General features: G+C 30.7%; 2 protein-coding genes across 3 annotated transcripts in view; one reads left to right on the forward strand and one right to left on the reverse strand.

Annotated features, from left to right (window-relative positions):
* Nucleotides 1-15936, forward strand: part of LOC134705953 (contactin-3-like) — a 41646-nt gene extending 25710 nt beyond the window's left edge. Inside the window, exons 17-26 of the mRNA XM_063564666.1 lie at nucleotides 193-369; nucleotides 1263-1412; nucleotides 2014-2114; nucleotides 4776-4859; nucleotides 5846-6014; nucleotides 10886-11007; nucleotides 12156-12366; nucleotides 13679-13794; nucleotides 13956-14133; nucleotides 14785-15936. Coding sequence (XP_063420736.1) covers nucleotides 193-369; nucleotides 1263-1412; nucleotides 2014-2114; nucleotides 4776-4859; nucleotides 5846-6014; nucleotides 10886-11007; nucleotides 12156-12366; nucleotides 13679-13794; nucleotides 13956-14133; nucleotides 14785-14906 — 1430 coding nt within the window. The 3' untranslated portion in view covers nucleotides 14907-15936. The remainder of the gene's footprint in view (nucleotides 1-192; nucleotides 370-1262; nucleotides 1413-2013; nucleotides 2115-4775; nucleotides 4860-5845; nucleotides 6015-10885; nucleotides 11008-12155; nucleotides 12367-13678; nucleotides 13795-13955; nucleotides 14134-14784) is intronic.
* Nucleotides 15937-18762: 2826 nt separating this feature from the next.
* The window catches only part of LOC134707849 (coatomer subunit alpha-like), a 37067-nt gene continuing 31951 nt past the window's right edge, over nucleotides 18763-23878 (reverse strand). For both annotated transcript variants that reach the window (XM_063567943.1, XM_063567942.1), the window contains 5 exons: nucleotides 23327-23437; nucleotides 22404-22565; nucleotides 20613-20725; nucleotides 20274-20355; nucleotides 18763-19116 (listed from right to left, as the gene is read on the reverse strand). In XM_063567943.1, the coding sequence (XP_063424013.1) occupies nucleotides 19057-19116; nucleotides 20274-20355; nucleotides 20613-20725; nucleotides 22404-22565; nucleotides 23327-23437 (528 nt within the window). In that variant the 3' untranslated portion in view covers nucleotides 18763-19056. The remainder of the gene's footprint in view (nucleotides 19117-20273; nucleotides 20356-20612; nucleotides 20726-22403; nucleotides 22566-23326; nucleotides 23438-23878) is intronic.

Genomic DNA, 23878 nt, shown 5'->3' on the forward strand with positions numbered 1-23878 from the left:
CAAAAACTTTAGTGAATGATGTTGTTGGAGAATCGATATACTTTCATGTTTGACAGTTTCACCAACTTGGAATGTTCTGAGTCTTTTCATGCCCATGGGATGAAATTTGAAAAAATGTGAATTGATAAAAACATCACAATAATTTTGAAATTTACAATATTCTAAATGTGTTTTTTTTCTTCATTTATTAAGGTGTACCAGAGGCTCCATCAGGACTGTATGGAGACAGCGGAAGGGTCACCACAAATAGTATAATTTTTTATTGGACCTCTGGCAAAGACCGTGGATCTGCAATTTTGGAGTACGAGGTGATATATAATGTTGACTCTGAGCCAGGACAGTGGTATTCAGCTACAACAGGCATAAACAGTAAGTGTAAATCAGAGATGAAGTAATGGTTTTCAAACTAGTTTCTGCACATTAGAATAATCCTCAAATTATATAAATATATTATATGTCTGTTAGTTTGTGTTTTGGTCTGTCTTTCTTACACTATAAGCAATAGGTCAACTATATTTGTTGTATGGAAGGATTGTAAACTATGCATGTCTGCCTGGTTCATGGTTCATCTGACCTTGACCTCATTTATATGGTTCATTGGTCATTGTTTAAGTTTTCAGCATAATATCAATGGTGAGTGAAGAAGGGGAGACATTTGAGCAAGTGCAATCTTGTCCTCAAATAACAATGAATCCACAGTAGGTCTGGGAACAGTGATTTCGTAGTGAATTTCTTTTTAAAAGACAATAAATGGAAATTTAGAAAAAAACCACCTGCAATTTCCTAATACTATTTTTACAGTGTGTTGTACTACTTTTGGGAAAAATTATAATAGAATTATAGAAAACTTCATCAGCTCTAACTTAAAATATGGACAATTGTATGTGAAGCGTGTCTTGAATTCTTTTGACAGCTTCCCAAATGCTTATTTGTAACTTTTTTCTTCTAGACCAAATCACTTTTTTAACAGTTAAGTTTCATCCCCCTACTTGCTGTTTGAGGCATAAATCATAAATAGATAAATTTGGAAAGGGTATATAAACAAAAAGTAACACACTGTCCTCAATAGGGACGTAATCAGACTTGGTCACCTTATTTTATGATATTACCATGGAAAAAATATCAGAAGAAATAAAGAAAAAATTGACGTCATAGTTGATTAAAGTTTTATCAACAGATGAGTTTTCCAAACCATCGAGAAATGTGTAAATAGCAAGAAAATTTGGAAAAAATTTATAACTGTTAACTTATATGTATTGTAGAGATACTTCATGCAGATACATTAGTTGTTGGTGGAATTGATACAAAGAAAAGAACATATGAACTGAAAGGACTCCTGCCAGGCAATAATTACAGATTTAAAATAAGAGCCAAAAATATCAAAGGATGGAGTGAATTCAGTTTAGAATCTGGTAAGTTTTCAAAACATGAAAGGACAAGCAAGGTTCACTTATGGCACAAAATGGCCTTAAATATCAACTTTATCATAAAACACCAAAAATTGGTTCGTAAGTGGGTTTATTTCAAAAGTCTTAATGCTAAATACATCAGTTCTTTTCATAAAATTACATAATATTAACCAAAGCCCACTTTGGACATTTTGTCAAAATATGATGAGTTCGTGCAATTTTCAGACCTAAAAGCTTTAAAAACACTTGGCCACCAACTGCGATCCAAAATGTGTTGTAACCAAAAGATTCCAATTTTGATAAAGAATTCATCAATATAAAAACTTTTTAGAACGTGGATGGAGGCCAAGGTTAATAATGGCTTATATTTTATGTCGATTAAGAATTGTGTATTGTCCAAGTACATAAGGAAAGCAAATGCAATTTACACAAAAATTATATGTCTATACTAAATCATACTATGCTCATTCTTCATTGTAAAAATTCTGTTTGAAGAGAGTCTGTAATAAGACAGGCATAGCATTTTGTTTACAATTAATTCAAGGTAAAATTCAGGTTTATGGTATAACAAATCTATTATAAATGTGTAAAATATTACTTTCAGCTTATTACCAGACTCTAATGGCTGCTCCATTAGTGAATCCTGATTTCATGAATATAACTGGAGGAGGGGGTAGTGTTGGTGATCTGACCATCAAATGGAATGTAAGTATTTACCAAGTTAGATATTAAAATTATCTCTTTAAAATTATTAATTTCTGAAAATATAATGCACGAACTTGCTTATAGAAAGGTAATAAGTATGAACCAAGTTTCGTGTTATAAAAGAATGTTTCCTACCTTTATTAGATTAGATGGATCTCTTTGGCCACTCTGGCTTCCTGCACCAGTAAAAAAATGACAAAATAAAAGTTTGGGAATATACTTTGGACTTAATAAAAATGAGTGTAAAAAATTAAACTTGCAACGACAATACAAAAAATCTGAAAAATTATTAAAGATTGGAATAAAAGAAATTTAACTATGTTAGGTAAGATAACTCATGTTAAATCATTAATCTTACCGAATATTACTTATGTTGCATCTGTAACCGAAATTGATAACAAATACCTAGCAAAATTAAAAAAATTAATATACAGTTTTATATGGAATAATAAATCAGAAAAAGTTAAAAGGGATATAATAAGTAAAAATTACCATGCTGGCGGGCTTAAAATGATAAACATAGATAAATATCTAGAAGCGATAAATATTAGTTGGGTAAAAAAAATCATCGACAACGTAGAGATATCACCCAATTGGAAAGTCTTACCAAGATATTATTTTGATAAATTTGGACAAGAATTCCTTATATTTAAAATGAATTTCAACAATATTAATTTGGTCTATAAACTGAAAGAACTAATTCCACAATTTTACTTAAGAATAATCAAATCATGGATAAATTCAAAATCTGAAAAGGAATTGGATCATCTATCATATAAACAAATAAGACAGCAGCTTATATGGGGCAATAAAAATATCAAATTAAACGGTAAATGTCTCATCTTCAAAAACTGGATAAACAGTAAAATTCTTTTTATAAATGACATTATTGATAATAAAGGAAAATTTAATCAAAACATGATCTTAGATAAACTTTCCTGTCATGCTAACTGGTTTTCAGAATACTCTAAATTAATGAAAGCAATACCAAAACAGTGGTTACAAGAGCTAACTAAAAAAGAATCATTAAAAACAAAAGTTGCCATTGACTCCGAATATAAATTTAAAGATAAAAAAGGAAAAATGGTATCACTTAAAAACATTTCCTCCAAAGACATTTACATCTCCCTCTTAAATAGATATTATGAAAAACCAATAGGATTTCAAAAATGGGACAACATATTTATCTTGGAAAACAACACAAACAAAAGACAACAAATGCTAAATTATATTTTTATTATATACAAGATAATAAATTCAAAATGTTAAGATGGAAATTTCTGCACTACATTTTACCAACCAAACAATTACTTTTCTCTTGGAAAATAACTAAAACTCCGCTATGTAATATTTGTGATGTCATCGAAGATTATGAGCACTACTTTTTAACATGCAAATTTCTGAAATCATTTGGGATCAAATAAAACTATTACTTGATAAACTTAAAATAGGACATCATATCATATCAATTAAATCATTTTTGTACGGATACAAGTTACTACAGTATTAATGATTAAATTACAATTATTCTTTTACTGTATACAAAGGATACTATATATCCGAACAAAAAACAAAACAAATTAATATGTTTGAAATTTTCAAAAAAGAATTTCTTCAATATCATGAAATATTGATAAATAAAGAAGGCAAATATGAAAGATTCCATAATCTGGTTGCAGCAAAAATTAAATTAATTTTATAAATTAGAATTTATTATACATCGTGTTATCATATTTCTATTCAGTTACATTTGTTTACATACATGTCATTATTATATACATATTGTGCACTAACAAGTACTAACTTATCAATAAAATGCTATATACTAACCTTAACGAGGCCGGGATAAGGTACCGGTACTTCATCTCTAACAAATGTAAAATTCAAATAAAATATTATAACATTTAAAAAAAAAAAAAAAAAAAAAAAAAAAGCAATTTGAGTACTAGGCTATGAAATTAGACGGTTTCCTTAGATAATCCTGTTTGATATGTTTAGGAGAAAGGTGAATTTGAGATATTTTCCGCCAAGTTCATTGGTAGATTTAATGATAAAAATCTTAGTTTTGCCTACAAAAAATGTAAAATTTTGTCACTTTCCTTATACGACCACTTTATTTTTATGATCAAACTAAATCACATTGTAAATAGATAACATTGTGATAATGACATCAACATATCGTTACAAAATATAATGTCTACTTAAAGAATTTGACAATTTTTTTTTTATCTAAGATATTATAAATATGCGGTTTATCCCCACACAATCAATCAATCCATACTAAACTTATCGCTCTTTAACTTATGTACTCCTTACTGTTAATTAAGAAATTAACATGTGCAATTATTATTTTTAAACCTTGATTACTGGTAAAAATGTGAGATCTGTAGTGGCAAACATTTAGTGAAAGAAAATCACTGCTGAAAATATGAAATGTCTAAGTTTCTATTATTGCAAAGCTGAAACTTTCAAATTTTTAGCTTTGAAAAAACATCAAAATAATTTCTGACTTTACAGTTTTTAGTAAAAATGAAATTAATTTAACCAATCAAATAATAAAAACAATATATGCTTTTAAAGAATCATAGAATGGCGGAGGTTTGATTAAATTTATTAAAACTGTCAAACAACAGCGATATATAATTTATTTTCTATCTGCAGCCATTACCAAAGAAATACCATGGAGGAACTGGATTATACTACAGACTGTACTGGAGAACAGATAGCACACAAGTTTGGATTGCAGTAAGTTTTATCATATGTAAAAACCAAGAATGTGCCCATAGTACACAGATGCCCCAATCACACTTTTTTTCATGTTCAGTGGACAGTGAAATCAGGGTCAAAACTCTAATTTGGCATTAAAATTAGAAAGATCATATCATACGGAGCATGTGAACTAAGTTTCAAGTTGATTGGACTTCAACTTAGCAATAGTGACAAATTTTAAAGTCTGAAGCTTGACAGATGGATGAACAGACAGACAAACTGACAGACAAAAGAACGGATGAACGGATGCACAGACCTGAAGAAATAATGCTCATAAATGGGGCATCAAAATATTTTAAGCATTTTAAGGGCATTCATGCGTTATCTATCTCTTGCTAATGGACTAAATTGAAGGTCACATGAATAAGAATTCAATGAGGTCTAATTAGTCACTTGCATGGAATAATTCATTATAAATATTTCTTAGTTTATTTTGTCAAAATTAAAAGATACTGTCTGCTTAAAGCAGATTAATATTTATCTATTTCATTTTCATTAATAAATAAACAAAAAATCAGACTTTAAAAGTTTTTATATATCTTGTAATTAGTGCCCTTTTAATACTCAAAATATTTGGGTGTATAATTTAAAGGAGATTACACAAGAAATCTAGAAAAGATATCAGGATGTAGTTTTATGTCGGTTTCCATGGAAACAATATCTTGATGGCCATTGTCTTAATTTCACAGAAAATCCATCAGATGAAATAGATTTTTCAATTCATCTAGTTTTTTGGACATCAAGTCATGGTTCATTGACTTTCAATGTTTTGCATAGATTAGATGTTTAGAAATTGTCCTTTGAATTTGACTTACAATATTACAATTTCTAGACATACCTCCTTGTTCTCAGTTTTTTTTTGCTATATGCAGTACATTGCTAGGACATTTCTATTCATATATTCTATAGGTAATCTCATGTACATGACATTCATTATGTGGTATATTTTAAATTTTTTGTAGACCAATGTACAATCGAAACCAGATGACTTGTCTAAAGGTCAACTTTATTATGTCCAGCTTGTTGGAGCAGATAATTTCTATCTGCCGTATGAGGTGATGATTCAGGCCCGTAATGCTTATGGAAATGGACAGAATTCTACTACAAGGATCATTTATTCAGCTGAAGGAAGTAAGTCTCTTAAAGCTGTCAGTTGTATTTAGTAAATATGTAACTAATCAATTTTGTTTTGTTTTATATGATATTTTTCTTCCCCTTATTCTGCATTCATAATGTTTTATCATCTCACTACTCTCCATTCTTTATTTCTTGGCTACTATTTTCTATTCTTTATTTCTTGCCTATTTGTCAGCATTCTTTATTTCTTGCCTACTATTCTTCATTCTATATTTTTTGCCTACTATTTTCTATTCTTTATTTCTTGCCTATTATTTGTCGGTATTCTTTATTTTTTGCCTATTTGTCGGTATTTTTAGCTCACCGGGGCCCGAAGGGCCAAATGAGCTTTTATCATTACTTGGCGTCCATCGTCCGCTGTTAACTTTTACAAAAATCTTCTCCTCTGAAACTACTGGGCCAAATTAAACCAAACTTTGCCACAATCATCATTGATGTATCTAGTTTAAAATTTGTGATTTTTGACCCGGCCAACCAACCAAGATGGCCGTCATGGCTAAAAATAGAACATAGGGGTAAAATGCAGTTTTTGGCTTATAACTCAAAAACCAAAGCATTTAGATCAAATCTGACATGGCAGTAAAATTGTTTATCAGGTCAAGATCTATCTGCCCTGAAATTTTCAGATGAATCAGACAACCCATTGTTGGGTTGCTGCCCCTAAATTGGTAATTTTAAGGAAATTTTACTGTTTTGGGTTATTATCTTGAATATTATTATAGATGGATATAAACTGTAAAACAGCAATAATGTTCAGCAAAGTAAGATTTACAAATAAGTCAACAGGACCAAAATGGTCAGTTGACCTCTTTAGGAGTTATTGCCCTTTATAGTCAATTTGTAACCATTTTTCGTAAATCTCCATGATCTTTTACAAAAATCTTCACCTCTGAAACTACTGAGCCAAATTTATCCAAACTTGGCCACAATCATCATTGATGTATCTAGTTAAGACAAATTGTGTTTTTTGACCCAGCCAACCAACCAAGATGGCCACCACGGCTAAAAATAGAACATTGAGGTTAAATGCAGTTTTTGGTTATTACTCAAAAACCAAAGCATTTAGAGCAACTCTGATGAGAGGTAAAATTGTTTATCTGGTCAAGATCTATCTGCCCTTAAATTTTAATATGAATGGGACAACTAGTTGTTGGGTTGCTGCCCCTGAATTGGTAATTTTAAGGAAATTTTGCTGTTTTTGAATATTATCTTGAATATTATTATGGATAGAGATAAACTGTAAACAGCAAAAATGTTCAGCAAAGTAAGATTTACAAATAAGTCTACAGGACTAAAATGGTCAGGTGACCCCTTTAGGAGTTATTGGCCTTTATAGTCAATTTTTAACCATTTTTCGTAAATCTTAGTGATCTTTAATGCCCGCGTCACACTGTCCCGATTTTTACGCCGATGTCATCACGATTAGGGAAATTTCCAAAATCGGGACTGATCGTATCCAGATCGGGTTATTCGTAATGCAATCTTTAACCATCGTAGAACAATCGGCCACTTTTTCTAGACTTCGGGGACAACTTCGGGAAGGGTTCTAAATTTTTTAACATGTTAAAAAATCACCGAAGGTGCGTCCGATGTTGAGGGTTCATATTGAGTTCGTATCACCATCCTCACCATCGTAATGTCACCGGGAATGCATCTTTGCACATCATATTGCATTCGTGTTTCCATCGTTTCCATCGGGCAGTTTTGACATTATGATGTCTACACGAATGAAACACGAAGCTACCAGAAGGTCTTACGATGGAAACACGACTTCGTGAAGACCTCGTAATCCCGTCGTGTTGCCATCGAATTAAAGTACGAAGGCGAAAAGATGGAACTACGACGGCAATAAATTCAGCTAAATGTAAGTTAATTTTCGCGCTAAAATAATTTAAAGTGCCAGTCGCGATATGCTTGTACTGGTCAGTCTAATACCACAGTTAAGAAAGACGTATCAGAACAAGAAAGGCGACAGCGTTGTTTCTAATAATTCAAATAGAACAAGAAGAGCAGCTATTACAGGCTCAGGATTTACTTTTACAATCAAAATATTCTTTTTTGTCAATTTTTCATATCAAGTAACATAATGAAAATCATAAACGCGCCTCATACACTAACACTGCATATTCACGTATATAGGGAAACCAACTTTTTCTTCATTATTCTGATTTTTTATGTATCGTCTGAGTTGTTATCACACAAACGTTTACTCCATAACCATTTTGTTTTCTATATGTCATATTTTGCCGCATTTGTTGCTTTCCACACTTCTTTCCTTTTGTATATATTGTTATGATATTCTCCTGGAAAGAACTCTTTTTAAATAAAAGGGATCAACGAACCCATTACCTTACATTTAAGATAGATCAGTAAACATGGGCATAATTATGGGTGATTATTCAGACTAGTGCACTCATTTAACAGTCCAAACAAGGCAATGCCGATCGGTGGCATCCCCTCGTATGTAACATATTGGGGACAAATATGAACACTATATTTGTATATGACACATGCAGAAAATGGTAAATTGAATATGCATCTTTGATACATAAACTATTCTTTTAGAAATCAAACAAAAGATTCAGTAACTGGAAATACCTTTAATATTGTCTTTAGAATAAGCAGGTAAAAAATTGAGCAACCAATTTCCTGTGTATTATGCTATTTTAAGGAGAAAAAACAAGTCCATCTGCATGACCTTGACCTTTGACCTTGAACGTAAAAAATGTCAGATCATTACAAGGAGGAACTATATACCAAATGTGGTTAAAATCTTTTGAAGCATATTGGTTTGAGAGTGTCAACAAGGGTGGTATTGACTTGTATTACGACTGCCACTGTGACCTTGACCTTTCAACTTTAACGAGTAATACCATACCAAGTTTTAAACATTTTGGTTCTAGAGTGTCCATAACAATTTTATCTACACGCAACTTACATGTAGTAGGCGAGGGTATGTTAAACTAAGTTTTATAAGAATAAGACAAAAAGATCGATTTCCCGCCATGCATGGCAGACTTGTACAGAAACGATATGTTGTCGAAATTCTGTTCGTATCATAAAAAAGTTCAAAACTGGTAGAACGCAGTTTTAGATCGTTTGTATACTTATCGTAAGCTGTACACGACGTCTTAATTTGTCGTAAATTTGTTTATCTGGTCAAGATCTATCTGCCCTGAAATTTTTAGATGGATTGGACAACTCGTTGTTAGGTTGCTGCCCCTAAATTGGTAATTTTAAGGAAATTTTGCTGTTTTTGGATATTATCTTGAATATTATTATGGATAGAGATAAACTGTAACACCAAAAATGTTCAGCAAAGTAAGATTTACAAATAAGTCAACAGGACCAAAATGGTCAGTTGACCCCTTTAGGAGTTATTGCCCTTTATAGTCAATTTTTAACCATTTTTCGTAAATCTTAGTTAACTTTTACAAAAACTTCTCCTCTGAAACTACTGGGCCAAATTTTACCAAACATAGCCAGAATCATTATTAGGCTATCTAGTTTAAAAATTGTGTTTTGTGACCGGGCAACCCAACCAAGATGGCCGCTACGGCTAAAAATAGAACATAGGGGTAAAATGCAGTTTTTGGCTTTTAACTCAAAAACCAAAGCATTTAGAGCAATCTGACATGGGGTAAAAGCGTTTATCTGGTCAAGATCTATCTGCCCTGAAATTTTTAGACAACTCGTTGTTAGGTTGCTGCCCCTAAATTGGTAATTTTAAGGAAATTTTGCTGTTGTGGGTTATTATCTTGAATATTATTATAGATAGAGATAAACTGTAAACAGCAATAATGTACAGCAATTTAAGACTCAAAAATAAGTCAAATGACCAAAATGGTCAATTGATCCCCTAAGAAGTTATTGTCCTTTATAATCAATTTTTTACAATTTTCATAAAATTTGTAAATTTTTACCAACATTTTCCACTGAAACTACACGGACAAGTTCATTATAGATAGAGATAATTGTAAGCAGCAAGAATGTTCAGTAAAGTAAGATGTACAAACACATCACAATCACCTAAACACAATTTTGTCATGAACTGTCTGCTTCCTTTGTTTAATTCACATTTACCAAGGTGAGCGACACAGGCTCTTTAGAGCCTCTAGTTTATTTCTTGCCTATTTGTCGGTATTTTTCTTTATTTCTTGCCTATTTGTTGGTATTCTTTATTTCTTGCCTATTATTTTCCATTCTTTATTTCTTGCCTACTATTTTCTATTCTTTATTTCTTGCCTATTTGTCGATATTCTTTATTTCTTACGTATAATTCTCTTTTCTTTATTTCTTGCCTATTTGTCGGAATTCTTCATTTCTTGCCTATTATTATCTATTTTTTATTTCTTGCTTTTATTTTCTATTCTATATTTCTTGACTATTTGTCTGTATTCTTTATTTCTTGCCTATTATTTTCTATTCTTTATTTCTTGCCTATTTTTCGGTATTCTTTATTTCGTGCCTATTATTCTCTATTCTTTATTTCTTGCTTTCATTCAGTTGTCTCTATATTTGTTTTTGTTTTCCTTTTATATTGTGTACTTTATTCTGTATTTTTTCTCATTAACAGGCTATCATTTCAACTTGGAATTATTTTTAATTTTGGAATAATTTCTTGTGCTTGAAATTTTTAATAAATTCTATGTGTATTCTGTATTTAAATGTTCGGTGCAGTACATAACATTTCCTTTATATATTTTCGATATAATGTACTGTGCTTCACACAACACTATGATCTATCTAAACAAAGTACATTGTCTGGAAAGTTTGACACATTATTCTTTATTCTGTACACCCCATCATCACCCTCATGTTATGTATTCAAGATAATTGTTTATACTTATATCCTTTCTTTACAGTGCCTATTCCAGCACCAAAGATTCAAGGCTGTTCGTCCATTAATTCAACAGCCATGGATGTCTATTGGACACCTATTGAAAATACAAGACAGAATATTAAAGGCAAAATTTCAGGTTTTCAGGTGAGGTTTTAGGTTCTTTAGCAGATTGATTGCTTATGTATGAGTCTTAAAAAATATGAATTTCTTTTTGGTATATATCCTTATAATTTGATCAACATTCATTAGTTAGAGTATCAAAATATAAAAGAATTTTCATATTCTGAAAACAAATTAAATTATATATAAGTACTTAATATAAATGTGAGGTGTCTCAGGGTAATGTGTGTTGCTTAGCCCTTATTTTACACAGCAAATTCCCAGAAATTTAAGAAAATCTTACTGAAAAAATCTGCCTCCTGGAAACATTTGCTGCAAGTCTACAGACAACTTGCAGCTGACTTGCAGTGAACACAGAGTCTGTATTTGTTGCAAATACACTGCAGGTCTGCCTCAAACAATTTACCCTGCAAATGAGTATTTCCTCAATATCATAATTTTGTGTCCATTTTCTATGTTATTGGTCCAATATTATGTATTTTGTAAACTCCATTCAGACCATCATGGCTGAATATTTTTATTTTTGTGCAGCCTAACAGTTACCCCATGCAGAAGAGTCATATACACAGTTGGAGAAACTATGATCAATTTCTGTGTGCAGGGGCACCCTAATTGATTACCTGCAGCTATAAATTCCGGAATTATTGTGTGCATTTATTACTGCGATTTTGTCTTTTTAGACTAAAATCTGATTTTAATTTTTTGCGATATTGAGAAAAATCCTGTTCAATTAAGGTGGTACCTAACACTTTCACTAAAATTAATTTGGCTCGTTTAATTTTCACAAAATTTTGACAAAGTATTAACTTTGATCCATTGACAAAAATATAAAAAAATCCAAAAATTTGAACCAACCGTTTAATCAGAAAATTTACACTGGTTATATAGCAGTTTGACAAACACTTATTTTGATCATTGAGAAGCTTAGTATTACCTCAACAACACAACGTAATTAAAACGTTACGCAGATTTTACAGAGTTATCTCCCTGTAGTGTAAGGTACCACCTTAATTTAAAAATTTTTAAATTATTTCGATTATAACTGGGGTGCATTTTTCGCAATATTTTTTTGAATTTACAGTGTTTAAAGATTAGGTTGTTTTAATGAACACTTATAATATATATATAGCTAATATCATGTCTTTAACTGAATAGACCATTCATTTTTTCAGGTCAACTATTGGGCCAGGCCATCTGGGGGAGAAACTCTGCCTATTTATAAACAGTTTATAAGATTCAGTTCAAAGGATGATATTGTGCCAACTCATGGTATTGTCATTGGAATCACACCAAATGCATTTTCTATATTTGATGTCCAAGTCTTCAACACAGCTGGACTTGGACCTAAATCAGATTCTTATCCTTGTAAAACTGCAAGTGATGGTAAGAACCGATAAAGCAAAATATTGGAAGAAAAGTTTATTATTATTTTCGTTGGAGACCACTTTTGTGAATTTTGTTGGTACAGTGAATTTAATTGTTCAAGGAAGTTTAAAAATGTAAAAATGTTCTCTAGTTCTATGAAGTCATATAATATAAAATCAAAAATCCATGAAAAATACAATTTTTCTTCAAATCAAAAGAATTGGTATCCATGAAAATAAATGAATCCACAATAAATAAGCCAGAAATATGTTTCACTGCTACAATCCTCATGCACAGACAATTTTTTATTATATATTTGAATCACTGTGGTTTATATTTGATGACTTCAGTAAAGTAAAATATTTATGCAACACCCTCAATAAAGAAAGATGTTAAATGCAATAATTTCAGTAAAGTTAAAAGTTTATGCAATAACTTCAGTAAAGTTAAAAGTGTATGCAATAACTTTACTAAAGTAAAATTTTTATGTAATAACTTAGTCTTTAGCAAAGTAAATATTTTATGTAATAACTTAGTCTTTAGCAAAGTAAATATTTTATGTAATAACTTAGTCTTTAGCAAAGTAAATATTTTATGGAATAACTTCAGTAGAGTAAAATGTTTATTCAATAACTTCAGTAAAGTTAAATGTTCTTGCAATAGCTTAAGTAGTAAAATGATTATGAAATAAATTCAGTAAAGAAAAATAATATATTAATGCAATAATTTCAGTAAAGTACAAATTTTTATGCAATAATATAAATTCAGTAAAGTAAATTGTGTATGCAATAGCTGCAGTGCAATAAAAGGTTAATGCAATAACTTCAGGGATGTAAAATTTTTATGCATTAATTTCAGAAAAGTAATATTATAGGGTTATTTCATGAATATTGGGAAATATTGTCCCAAGTAGAATTGTATATTGCAAGAGCTTGCAAGTGGCATAATCTTCTATGAGGGACAATATTCCCCAATATTCATGCAATAACCCTTTTATTGTATAGCAATAATATTTGAAAGTAAAATTTGGTTTAAACTAAGATTTTGTCATTGATGACAGCATTAATTTTGAAGATTTATTGCACTAGTGCAATATTGTAATTTATTGCTAGTGCAATATTGTAATTTATTGCTAATGCAATATTGTAATTTATTGCACCCTAACTTTTGGTTACTTTCTGTGGGAAATATTACAATGCTATACAATAAAAATATTTGATGCATTTTTATTATTCTAGAACTCTCATATGTGCAGTTCTGCTAGTCTTTGGTATATGAATTTGATTATTACGATTTTATAGTTTTAAATGTTTCGACATTTCTTTTTCAGCTACTATTCTTTATCCAACAGAAGTGAGGGTGCATCCTGTTGACTCAACCTCTGTTAAAATCACATGGAGAGGTGTACTTATAACAACCGATGAAGCAACAATCGTAGGTTACAAGGTAAATCACCTAGTATATAAAAAGTTAAATATCAAAAATACTGAATTCTGAGGGAAATTCATAATGGAAAGTCTCTTATCAAATGGCAAAATCAAAAGCTAATGAAAATGTACAAATTTGAAAGTCATCTATATAAATAGTATTCCTTTATTTTATTGCAGATTTTCCTTTGGCCGTCAAACGAAAATTTCAGATCAGCCTTTGAATACTTGACTGATTTTATGCCAACAGAATGGAAATTATCCAACTTAGAAGCTGGTGTGGTGTATTCTATCAGAATATCAGCTTTCAGTGATGCAGGAGATGGACAAAAATCTCCTACTGTTTATTTTGCTATAGGTAGGATTTTTACAAATTCAATTTTTAAAATTCTTCAATTAAATTTGAGAATTGAAATGGGAAATGTTTCTAAGAGACAGTATTAACTGTATTTTGCTATAGGTATGATATTTACGAATTAAATTTAAAAAAATCTTTTAAGTTAAATTGAGAATGGAAACGGGGAATGTGTCAAAAAGACAGTATTAACTGTTTATTTTGCCATATGTTTGTTTTTAAAGAAATAAATATACAAAAATCTCAAACTGTTTATTTTGCCATAGGTATGTTAGTTACAAATTAAATGTACAAAAATTACCATGAACTGTAATTTTTGTTTATTTGGGAATTACTAATTTTCATTGATTTAGGTAAAATTGTTTTTTCATGGAGATTTCATTTAATTGTTTTCCTTAATGTCTGCATACAAGCCAATAGTAAATTCAAATTTTTGTTGAGCCTGCAACTTTTTTCGCAAAAGCTAGACATAGCAATCCAACATTCCATCTTCCTTGTTTACAGTGTCCACAAATATTCACTCTGCAGTTTAAGTTTTGGAATTTTGATAACTTTCTCACACTATCCTGGATTTTTACCAAACTATAAAGCAGCATTGTTTGTAGAATATGTGATGTATACTTTATTTACATGTATTTTTTTCCTGTTTTATAGCTGGAGGTGCCACATTGATAGACCAGACAGTTACTCAGTTTAGTTACCTAGCAGCTTCATCCATCTCATCATCCGTAATCTTAATTCTACTCGCTTCCATGGTAGTGTTCATGTTGTCATAACAACACGTCATCATTTAGAGACTAGACTATAAATAAATATTTGTACAATACTAAAGGTCTTTAAATTAAATCTACACTTAAATTAGATTAAAATAAATTAAATTAATATTTAAGAACCATTGACTAATTTCACAAAAAATCTTATGAATCAAATTACTCATAAGTCATGAACATATCAGTATCATTAAAAGTTTCAATTATTTTTAATTGTATGAATTTTTGTGAGAGTTGCCAAAGTGATGTAATATTATGCTTTCAAAGAAAGTTGAATTTTCACCAAAACACCATGTTAATGTGTTTTTACCAGAGAGATTAGTTTGTGAACTGTTACCATAGTAGCAACAGTTTGATTTTTTTTTTAAATATAAAGATACAGATGATCTTAATTTGTTATGAATCTTTGTTATTCAGTTTTTTTACACATTATGTTTCATGCTAATTCATTTCAGTATATTAAATTATATGCAGTTTGTTTTTTGATCTACATTATAGATTTCTCCATTATAACTGATCTCAATATCAAAGCTATTTTTTTAATTTTACCTCTAGAAATCCATTTACTATGTTAAATTTAATACAGAATGGATTTGTTACTTATTTGGGATCACATCATGATTAATCCATACTCATTATATAGTTATATTTATTAGGAGACTGTTCTGTTTGTTATTTTTTTTGTGCAGATGGAAATATGTAAATTTTACTAATTTTCAGGAGTTTAAAATGAAAGTGCTATATTTAATTTTTAAAACAAGTTGTCTAGTGTCTTGAATTTATATTTAAGTTTTTAAATATTCAAGGAAATACTGAATTATTTATTGTTAATGTAATTTTTACTTACATAGAAAGATTTAATCCAGTTTTATTTTATTCAAAATGAAATCCAGCAATTTGTGTACAAATATATATGTGTATACACACAATTTTTATTTAATATTTCAGTGTATATACCTACATATCATGATTTCATTGTAAAAGTATCATATCATTATATTTGCAATATTTTTACAATAAAATTATTTAGTATTAACTATTTTACTTCACATCACTGAATTATCTCCCCTTAAACAAAGGGGGAAAACATCAGCCGCTGCATTTTTGCACCTGTCCCAAGTCAGGAGCCTCTGGCCTTTGTTAGTCTTGTATGTGTTTTGATTTTAGTTCATGTATATGTTTTGGAGTTTAGTGTGAACTAGTACACAATTTTATTTAGGGGCTGCTGAGGACCACCTCCAGGTACAGGATTTTCTTGCTGCTTTAAAAACCCATTGGTGGCCTTTGGCTGTTGTCTGTTGTTTGGTCCGGTTGTTGTCTGTTGTTTGGTCCGGTTGTTGTCTCTTTGACATATTCCCCATTTCCATTCTCAATTTTATCAGGTAAATGTGTGGATCGAGATATGGTGTCAACAATTTATAAAAGATGGGCGAAAGAAAAAAAAGACAAAAAGACAAACAGAATACAAAACACCTCTAAGAAAACTTAAGACTGGATGAGCAACATGAAGAACACCAAAAAACTCAAAGCAGAATTGTGAGAGAAAAAAATAATTGAAATGCTTTAAATTTGGAAAGGACTTGTGCTACTAAAAATTAGAAGAACAATTATCTATACTATTTATTTTTGACCTTAATTTGACATCAACAATTTATTTGGCCTATAATTTTCTGTGCACAGTACTAGAATACTGTAAACTCAGAGATATTGTGAGCATTTATTTTTGCTATTTTTAGAAAAATGGAAAAAAAATTGGAGTTTTAATTATGTTGACATCTCATGTAAAACTCAATTTTTATGAGTAATAGTACATGTATAACTATATTTGGTTGCAATGTATACATGTCTGTCGGGTAATGTTCACCAGACTTCAACCTCATTTTTCATGGATTAGTGATCAAGGTTGGAGATAAATGATCTAATCCATATCTCTGATACTTTAAGCATTAGGTCAACTTTAATTTGTGTATGGTATGATTATAAGGTGTACATCTCATCTGGATGGTTTAATCTGACCTTGACCTTATTTCAGGGTTCATTGGACAATGTTAAGTTTTTTGGTTTTGTCTAATTTCTCAAATATATGCAATAGATCAATTTATATATTTGGTATATGGAACAATTGTAAGATGAACATATCTGTTTGATAGGGTTCATATGACCTTGACCTCATTTTCACAGTTAATTGGTCTCTGTCTTGCATGATTCAACTGACTGACCTCAATTTCATAAAATATTGATAATACAGTGTAACCTGAGTATTCCAACATCCTACTTTAACCAACACATTTTCATGGTCCTAAAATATGCCTATCCTTGAAGAAAAAACCTGAGTATTCAAACTTCCTGCTTTAACCAACACATTTTCATGGTCCTAAAATATGCCTATCCTTGCAGAAAAACCTGAGTATTCCAACATCCTGCTTTAACCAACACATTTTTATAGTCCTAAAATATGCCTATCCTTGTAGAAACAAGAGTGCACACGCTGAAATGTATTGCCTTCTTTACTACTCATAGATATCATGTTGATAGACCAAATATAAAGCTTTATTACAACTTTCACATAAACTCAGCATTAACCAAGAAAACAAAACATTGATCAATGAACATGAAAATGAGGTCAAGGTCAGATGAACCATGCCAGGCTGACATGTACAGCTAACAATTCTTCAATACAACAAATATAGTTGACTTATTGCTTATAAATTCAGAAAAAAAACCAGACCAACACACAAGAACTTAACACTGAGCAATAAGCCGTGAAAATGAGGTCAAGGTCAAATAAAACCTGCATAACAGACATATAGATCATAAAATATTTCCATACACCAAATATAGTTGACCTAATGCATAAAGTATTAGAAAAATAGACCAAAACTCTAAAACTTAATTTTGACCACGGAACAATGAAAATGAGGTCAAGGTCAGATGACACCTGTCTGCTAGACATGTACAACTTACAATCATTCCATACACCAAATATAGTAGACCTACTGCATATAGTATAAGAAAAACAGACCAAAACACAAAAACTTAACTATATCCACTGAACCATGAAAATGAGGTCAAGGTCATATGACACCTGCCAGTTGGACATGTACACCTTACAGTCCTTCCATACACCGAATATACTAGACCTACTGCTTATAGTATCTGAGATATGGACTTGACCACCAAAACTTAACCTTGTTCACTGATCCATAAATTGAGGTTGAGGTCAAGTGAAAACTGTCTGACGGGCATGAGGACCTTGCAAGGTACGCACATACCAAATATAGTTATCCAATTACTTATAATAAGAGAGAATTTAAAATTACAAAAAATCTTAACTTTTTTTTCAAGTAGTCACTGAACCATGAAAATGAGGTCAAGGACATTGGACATGTGACTGACGGAAAGTTCGTAACATGAGGCATCTATATACACAGTATGAAGCATCCTGGTCTTCAACCTTCTAAAATATAAAGCTTTTAAGAAGTGAGCTAACGCCGCTGACGTAGCTGCCGCCGCCGGATCACTATCCCTATGTCGAGTTTTCTGCAACAAAAGTTGCAGGCTCGACAAAAACTGAGTATTCCAACATCCTGCTTTAACCAACTCATTTTCATGGTCCCAAAATATGCCTATCCTTGCAGAAAAAGACCTGATTATTCCAACATCCTGCTTAATCCGACATTTTTTTTAGGTCCCCCAGTGTGTCAGTTTAACCCGCTTACACTAATAAGATACTTTCAGCACAACCTTAATATTAAAGACTTTCAACATGAATTCTATGATAAGTTGATCGGGTGAAAGAGACATTTCAGTGTGTGCACTCTTGTTATATTCATACCCTGTGACATATATAAAATGAAAGACATTATATATTACTTGATTTTATTACCAGTCAATAAATATTCTCCTTAACAAATAGCAAATATTTCATAAATACATACTCAATAAAAGCATTTCCCTTTTTCAATTAATGTATCAATAATTGTCAATATTGTGTTCATAGTTTTATCACAAAACAGTGTATTTTGTTTAACTTCATGCTTTTTTTTTAAATTTTAAGTTCAAAAAGTATTCCATAATCATAATATACATATAGTTTTTGTATCCACATTGAACTTCAAATGATAATAATGTATGTGTATTTAAATCACTCTTTTCCTCATCTGAATTGAATAGGACTTATTCTCAAACCAATGCAGTCTTTACCAATTTCTGTCACCTGAAAATTAAACAACGAGAAAAATTAAATTAGAACAAAATTTAACAAGACCAATACTGGGTCTTAATCTGCGTAATATATGCTAAAGCATAACTAATGCCAGAAGACTTTCAAGATATCTTTCCTTGTACAATGAGTGTTGTAAAATTTCAAACTATCGGCAAGCAGGAAGTGGCTACATTGTAGATGTAACAAGAGGCTGTCACAATGACAGCAAACTGGATTTATTAACATTTATTTGTGTCCTGGCAATATCACAAGAACCATTACTGATGAATGGTGAAAGTGAAAATCGTCAATATCAAATTAAACCTCTATTTTGTCATCAGTATCAACATATTAAAATTTGAAAAGCTTAGATTGAATGGTTCATGAGTAAATGCAACAACCTGAATGGAAACGCCATTTTACGCTCTTTCAAGAACCATAACTCCTGAACGGTAAAAGTCAAAATCGTCATTATTGAACTTGACCTCCATTTTGTTATCAATAACAACATATTAAAATTTGGGAAGCTTTGGTAGAATGGTTCATGAGAAAATGCACGGACACAACTGGAAACACCATTTTTCAATCTTTCAAGAACCATAACTCCTGAACGGTAAAAGTCAAAATCGTCATTATTGAACTTGACCTCCATTTTGTTAACAGTAACAACATATTAAAATTTGGGAAGCTTTGGTAGAATGGTTCATGAGAAAATGCACGGACACAACTGGAAACACCATTTTTCAATCTTTCAAGAACCATAACTCCTGAACGGTAAAAGTCAAAATCGTCATTATTGAACTTGACCTCCATTTTGTTAACAGTAACAACATATTAAAATTTGGGAAGCTTTGGAAGAACAGTTCATGCGTAAATGCACGGACAACATTTGATTGCCGCCCGCCGGACTGACCGCCCGCATGACCGACCACCGTACATCCCCAAATCTATAACCAATATTTTTGTCACAAAAATCTGGTTAAAAATTGCTTCTCGCTAAAACTTAACATTATCAAGCTGCAGACCAATTATAAAATTATTCTCTCCAATAGGAGTTGAGAATACTTTGAAGAAATTCAAAATGGCAAATTGAAGCCCATAAAACGTTGATGACTATAAGATTTAGAGGAAATGAAAGAATATAGTTTATTGAAATATATTTATCTTACCTGTGTTGCTCTGCATGTTTGACCTTTAAACTCTGGTAAATAACATGCACCACTCAGTGGGCATTTAACAACTGGTTTTCCTCTGAAAAATTAAACATTATATTCATTATTATTCAAATTAATATTTTATGTATGCAAATTGTTATGTAAAACAAACAGTTTTGCTTTTGATATTAAAGCTTTTTACTCATCCTCAAGTTGATACTTTTACTTTCTTTGCTTCCAAATATTTGGCTTTGGGCATTCTTGATAATGGTGAATCCAAAAAAATGCTTAAGACACATGAAGTTTATTAAATTTTGTTTATGTCTACTTAAAGAATAGGATAAAAATTCTTACCTGTATATAGGAACATAACTTGCAGCACAAATATCAAATGGATTATGTTGATCATATTTTAATTCATGTTCATCTGTTGATTTCTGTTCACATGCTGCTAATATTTTTCTTGTCTAAAAATAAATCAATTATTGTAAACAGATTGTTCATTGCAAATTCTGAAATTTGTGAATATTCTTAAAAGTTAGGTACTAACAATAACCCTCATAGCTATTTACACAAACATTTTATTAACTTTTTAAAACTCTGAGATATCCCATTTACTATTTTCAAATATGGCTACTGTTAATTCAGAAATTATTGTGTGCATTTATTATTGCAATTTTGTCATTTTTATAGACTAAAATGTGATTTTGATTTTAGCAAATATTGAGTAAAATCCTGTTGAATTTACGTAAAAATTTAATATGTGAGTTTAAATTATTGCGATTTTAACCCTGTCACATTTTTCACAATAATAACAACATAGCAATAATTTCTGAATTTACAGTATTTTCAAGTAATACTGATTATCTCCCCTTTAACATGTGGAACCTGTATTATATTCCTTTATGCAAACCCTTAGGTAAATTTTTTTATTACAAGGGTAAAAGTTCATCAATATCCTTCGAGTCATTCAGTTGGCTTACAAATCATTGCTGCATATTACCATATATATATATATATATGTGTACATGTATGAGGACCCCTCCTTGAATGGAGCCCTCCTCGATGACTGAGAGAGTAAAGTGGAATCTATGTACACTCCCTATTAGGATTAATGAAGACGTGTCACTAATTCCTAACTATTTAAGGCAGCGAAGGAGTAGGTCCGGTAAGGCCTGATTTCGGCCTCAATTTTCAAGTTCATCTAACGAAAGATTTTAGACACTTTTTAAACACTTAAGTGTCTATTTCAATTGATTCAATTACTTTGTGGGAAAGATTTTAAGCGATTACGTCATTAAAAACGCTCCGATTCAAGCTTAAATATGAAAAATCTATCAAATATGCCAAAAATCGTCACTTTTCAGATGTTTTTTGTCAAAAATGAAAGTGGCCGCATCCGTGTTCATCCTCAACCTTTATATATATTATGTATTTTCATCAAATACAACTTACATTTCAATATTATGGATGAACACGAATGCGGCCACTTTCATTTAAGACGGAAACCATATAAAATTTAACTAAAATTATCAAATTGTGAAGATTTCAGTAACTTAGCACGACTTAATGATGCTTGTACTCGATATATGTGCATTGTATTGTCAAAAACAGTCCATATTTATGTAGCAGAAGCATTCTTCTTTACAATAAATATCTTAACGATTACATATTCACAATTTTCTAAAACTGCTATATTTTGGGGCCAAAAAGTGGTCTTACTGAACCTACTCCTTTAATTATCTCCCTTTTAACATATTATGTAGGGATTACATTTCCTTTATGCACATCTTCAGGTGATAATTTAAAATCATATAGAGAATCATCAAAACCTAGATATTTACAAGGTTTACTAGAGATTATAACCACATAATGTAAAATATAGAAAAAAATTATTCAATGACTCCCCTTTAATTCTTGGGAAAGGGATTATCTTCTTTCAAGCACATTCTGAGGAAGTGTTCTACAACTGTATAAAGAACCGTTTAAAAGAAATTGTGCTTTCAAGACTTAAGGACGGATAATTATTACATACCCTTCTGATTTTTGCTTTTGATATTGATAAGGGCATGGAGATATTTTGTTTTATAAATTAATATATAAATCTAATTCAAAGCACCATTTCTATTTGAAACAATTGTTTACCTGTGCTGCTACATCTGGTTTAGGTCCTAATTCTAGTAATCGTCTGGCAAATGATGCTGCTGTTTTATAATTTTTTAACTTGAAGAAGAGGTTGAGGGCTGTACGTAACGTCAATATCATGTGTATAGGTTGTAGATTACAATGTGTGAAGTATGCAGCCATCTAAAATTAAAAACAAATTTATATGTATAAACAAGAAAGATCATGCAATATAAAAAAAAATGGAAATCTGCGTCGCTTGCCTAACAATCTACACTTCTTGAACTATTAACATCATACAACAACTTTCCCATTGTGGCATCAGATATTTTCTTTTGTGATGTTAAAATTTTACAGGAGCTTTTGTGATGTCTAGTAATGGCTCTTGCACGTAAAAGACACCCATGTAGATTTTGAAAAAAAGCAGGCTGAATGCCACTACAAGGCAGCAATCACACCGCAAAGTGGAGAGGGATTAATATAATTTGCAAAGCTTGTTTCCCAATCCATTATAAATAAATATGTTAAAATTAAACTAATGGCAGACAAATCACGATATGATGTATATTCACAAATATTTATACAATAACCATATATATTATTTTTCTAAAAATGGTTGTAAACGTTATCTCTGACCAAGTTAAAACCATTGTTATGTATTTAACATTATCCCTTTACTTCATGCATTGATTTGCACTGGCTTGTTTTGTATTATTCTGTTTTCAAACTCCCTTGATAGTTTAAAGATATCATGATAACAAAGTGTGCTCATGTCATGATTTTCTCCAGGTCAGGTCGTACTAATGACCTTAAGATTGGAAGATGTTGCATTTCTACAAAACACATAGTATTTTGGAGTAAAATTCAAGTCCTGCAGGCCCGTTGTCCAACAATTTGTCTGTTATTTGTTTAAATATAATTATTTGATGTGTTAAATGTCTCACCTCACAGATTCTTTTCTGTTCTTGTAATGTTGACTTGGGTAAATCTTTCCTGACCTGTTCCATACTCAGACCAACAATGTATTCTCTACAGATCTCTATTAGTTGTTGTGCCTACAATTAAAACAATTATTACTTGCAATCTTATCAAAATGAAAATATTGGATACACACAAAACAAACTACTCTCTAAGATAAAATTATATAGTAAAATGAGAGTTTCTGTTTACATTGAAAATTTGACATGAACATTTGATGGTTTGAATCTCCATCAAAAAACAATTAAAATAAAAAGATAAAACAGTGGGACTACTTTTACATACTGTAAATTCATAAATTATTGCGTGCACTTATTTTTGCGAATTTTGAAGAATGGCTTGAAATGCGAGATTAACTATCGTGATTTCAGGAAAATCTGCATACGTTTATATGTATCATTTATCAGAATGCGAGTTTTTATTATTGCGATACTTATTCAGTCGCATTATTCGCATTAATAAAAACCTCACAATAATTTCTGAATTTACAGTACTGTTTTAAAATACTACTCAGAAAA

This window comes from Mytilus trossulus, chromosome 2, assembly GCF_036588685.1.
Source record: "Mytilus trossulus isolate FHL-02 chromosome 2, PNRI_Mtr1.1.1.hap1, whole genome shotgun sequence".
In the NCBI taxonomy this organism is placed as follows: domain Eukaryota; kingdom Metazoa; phylum Mollusca; class Bivalvia; order Mytilida; family Mytilidae; genus Mytilus; species Mytilus trossulus.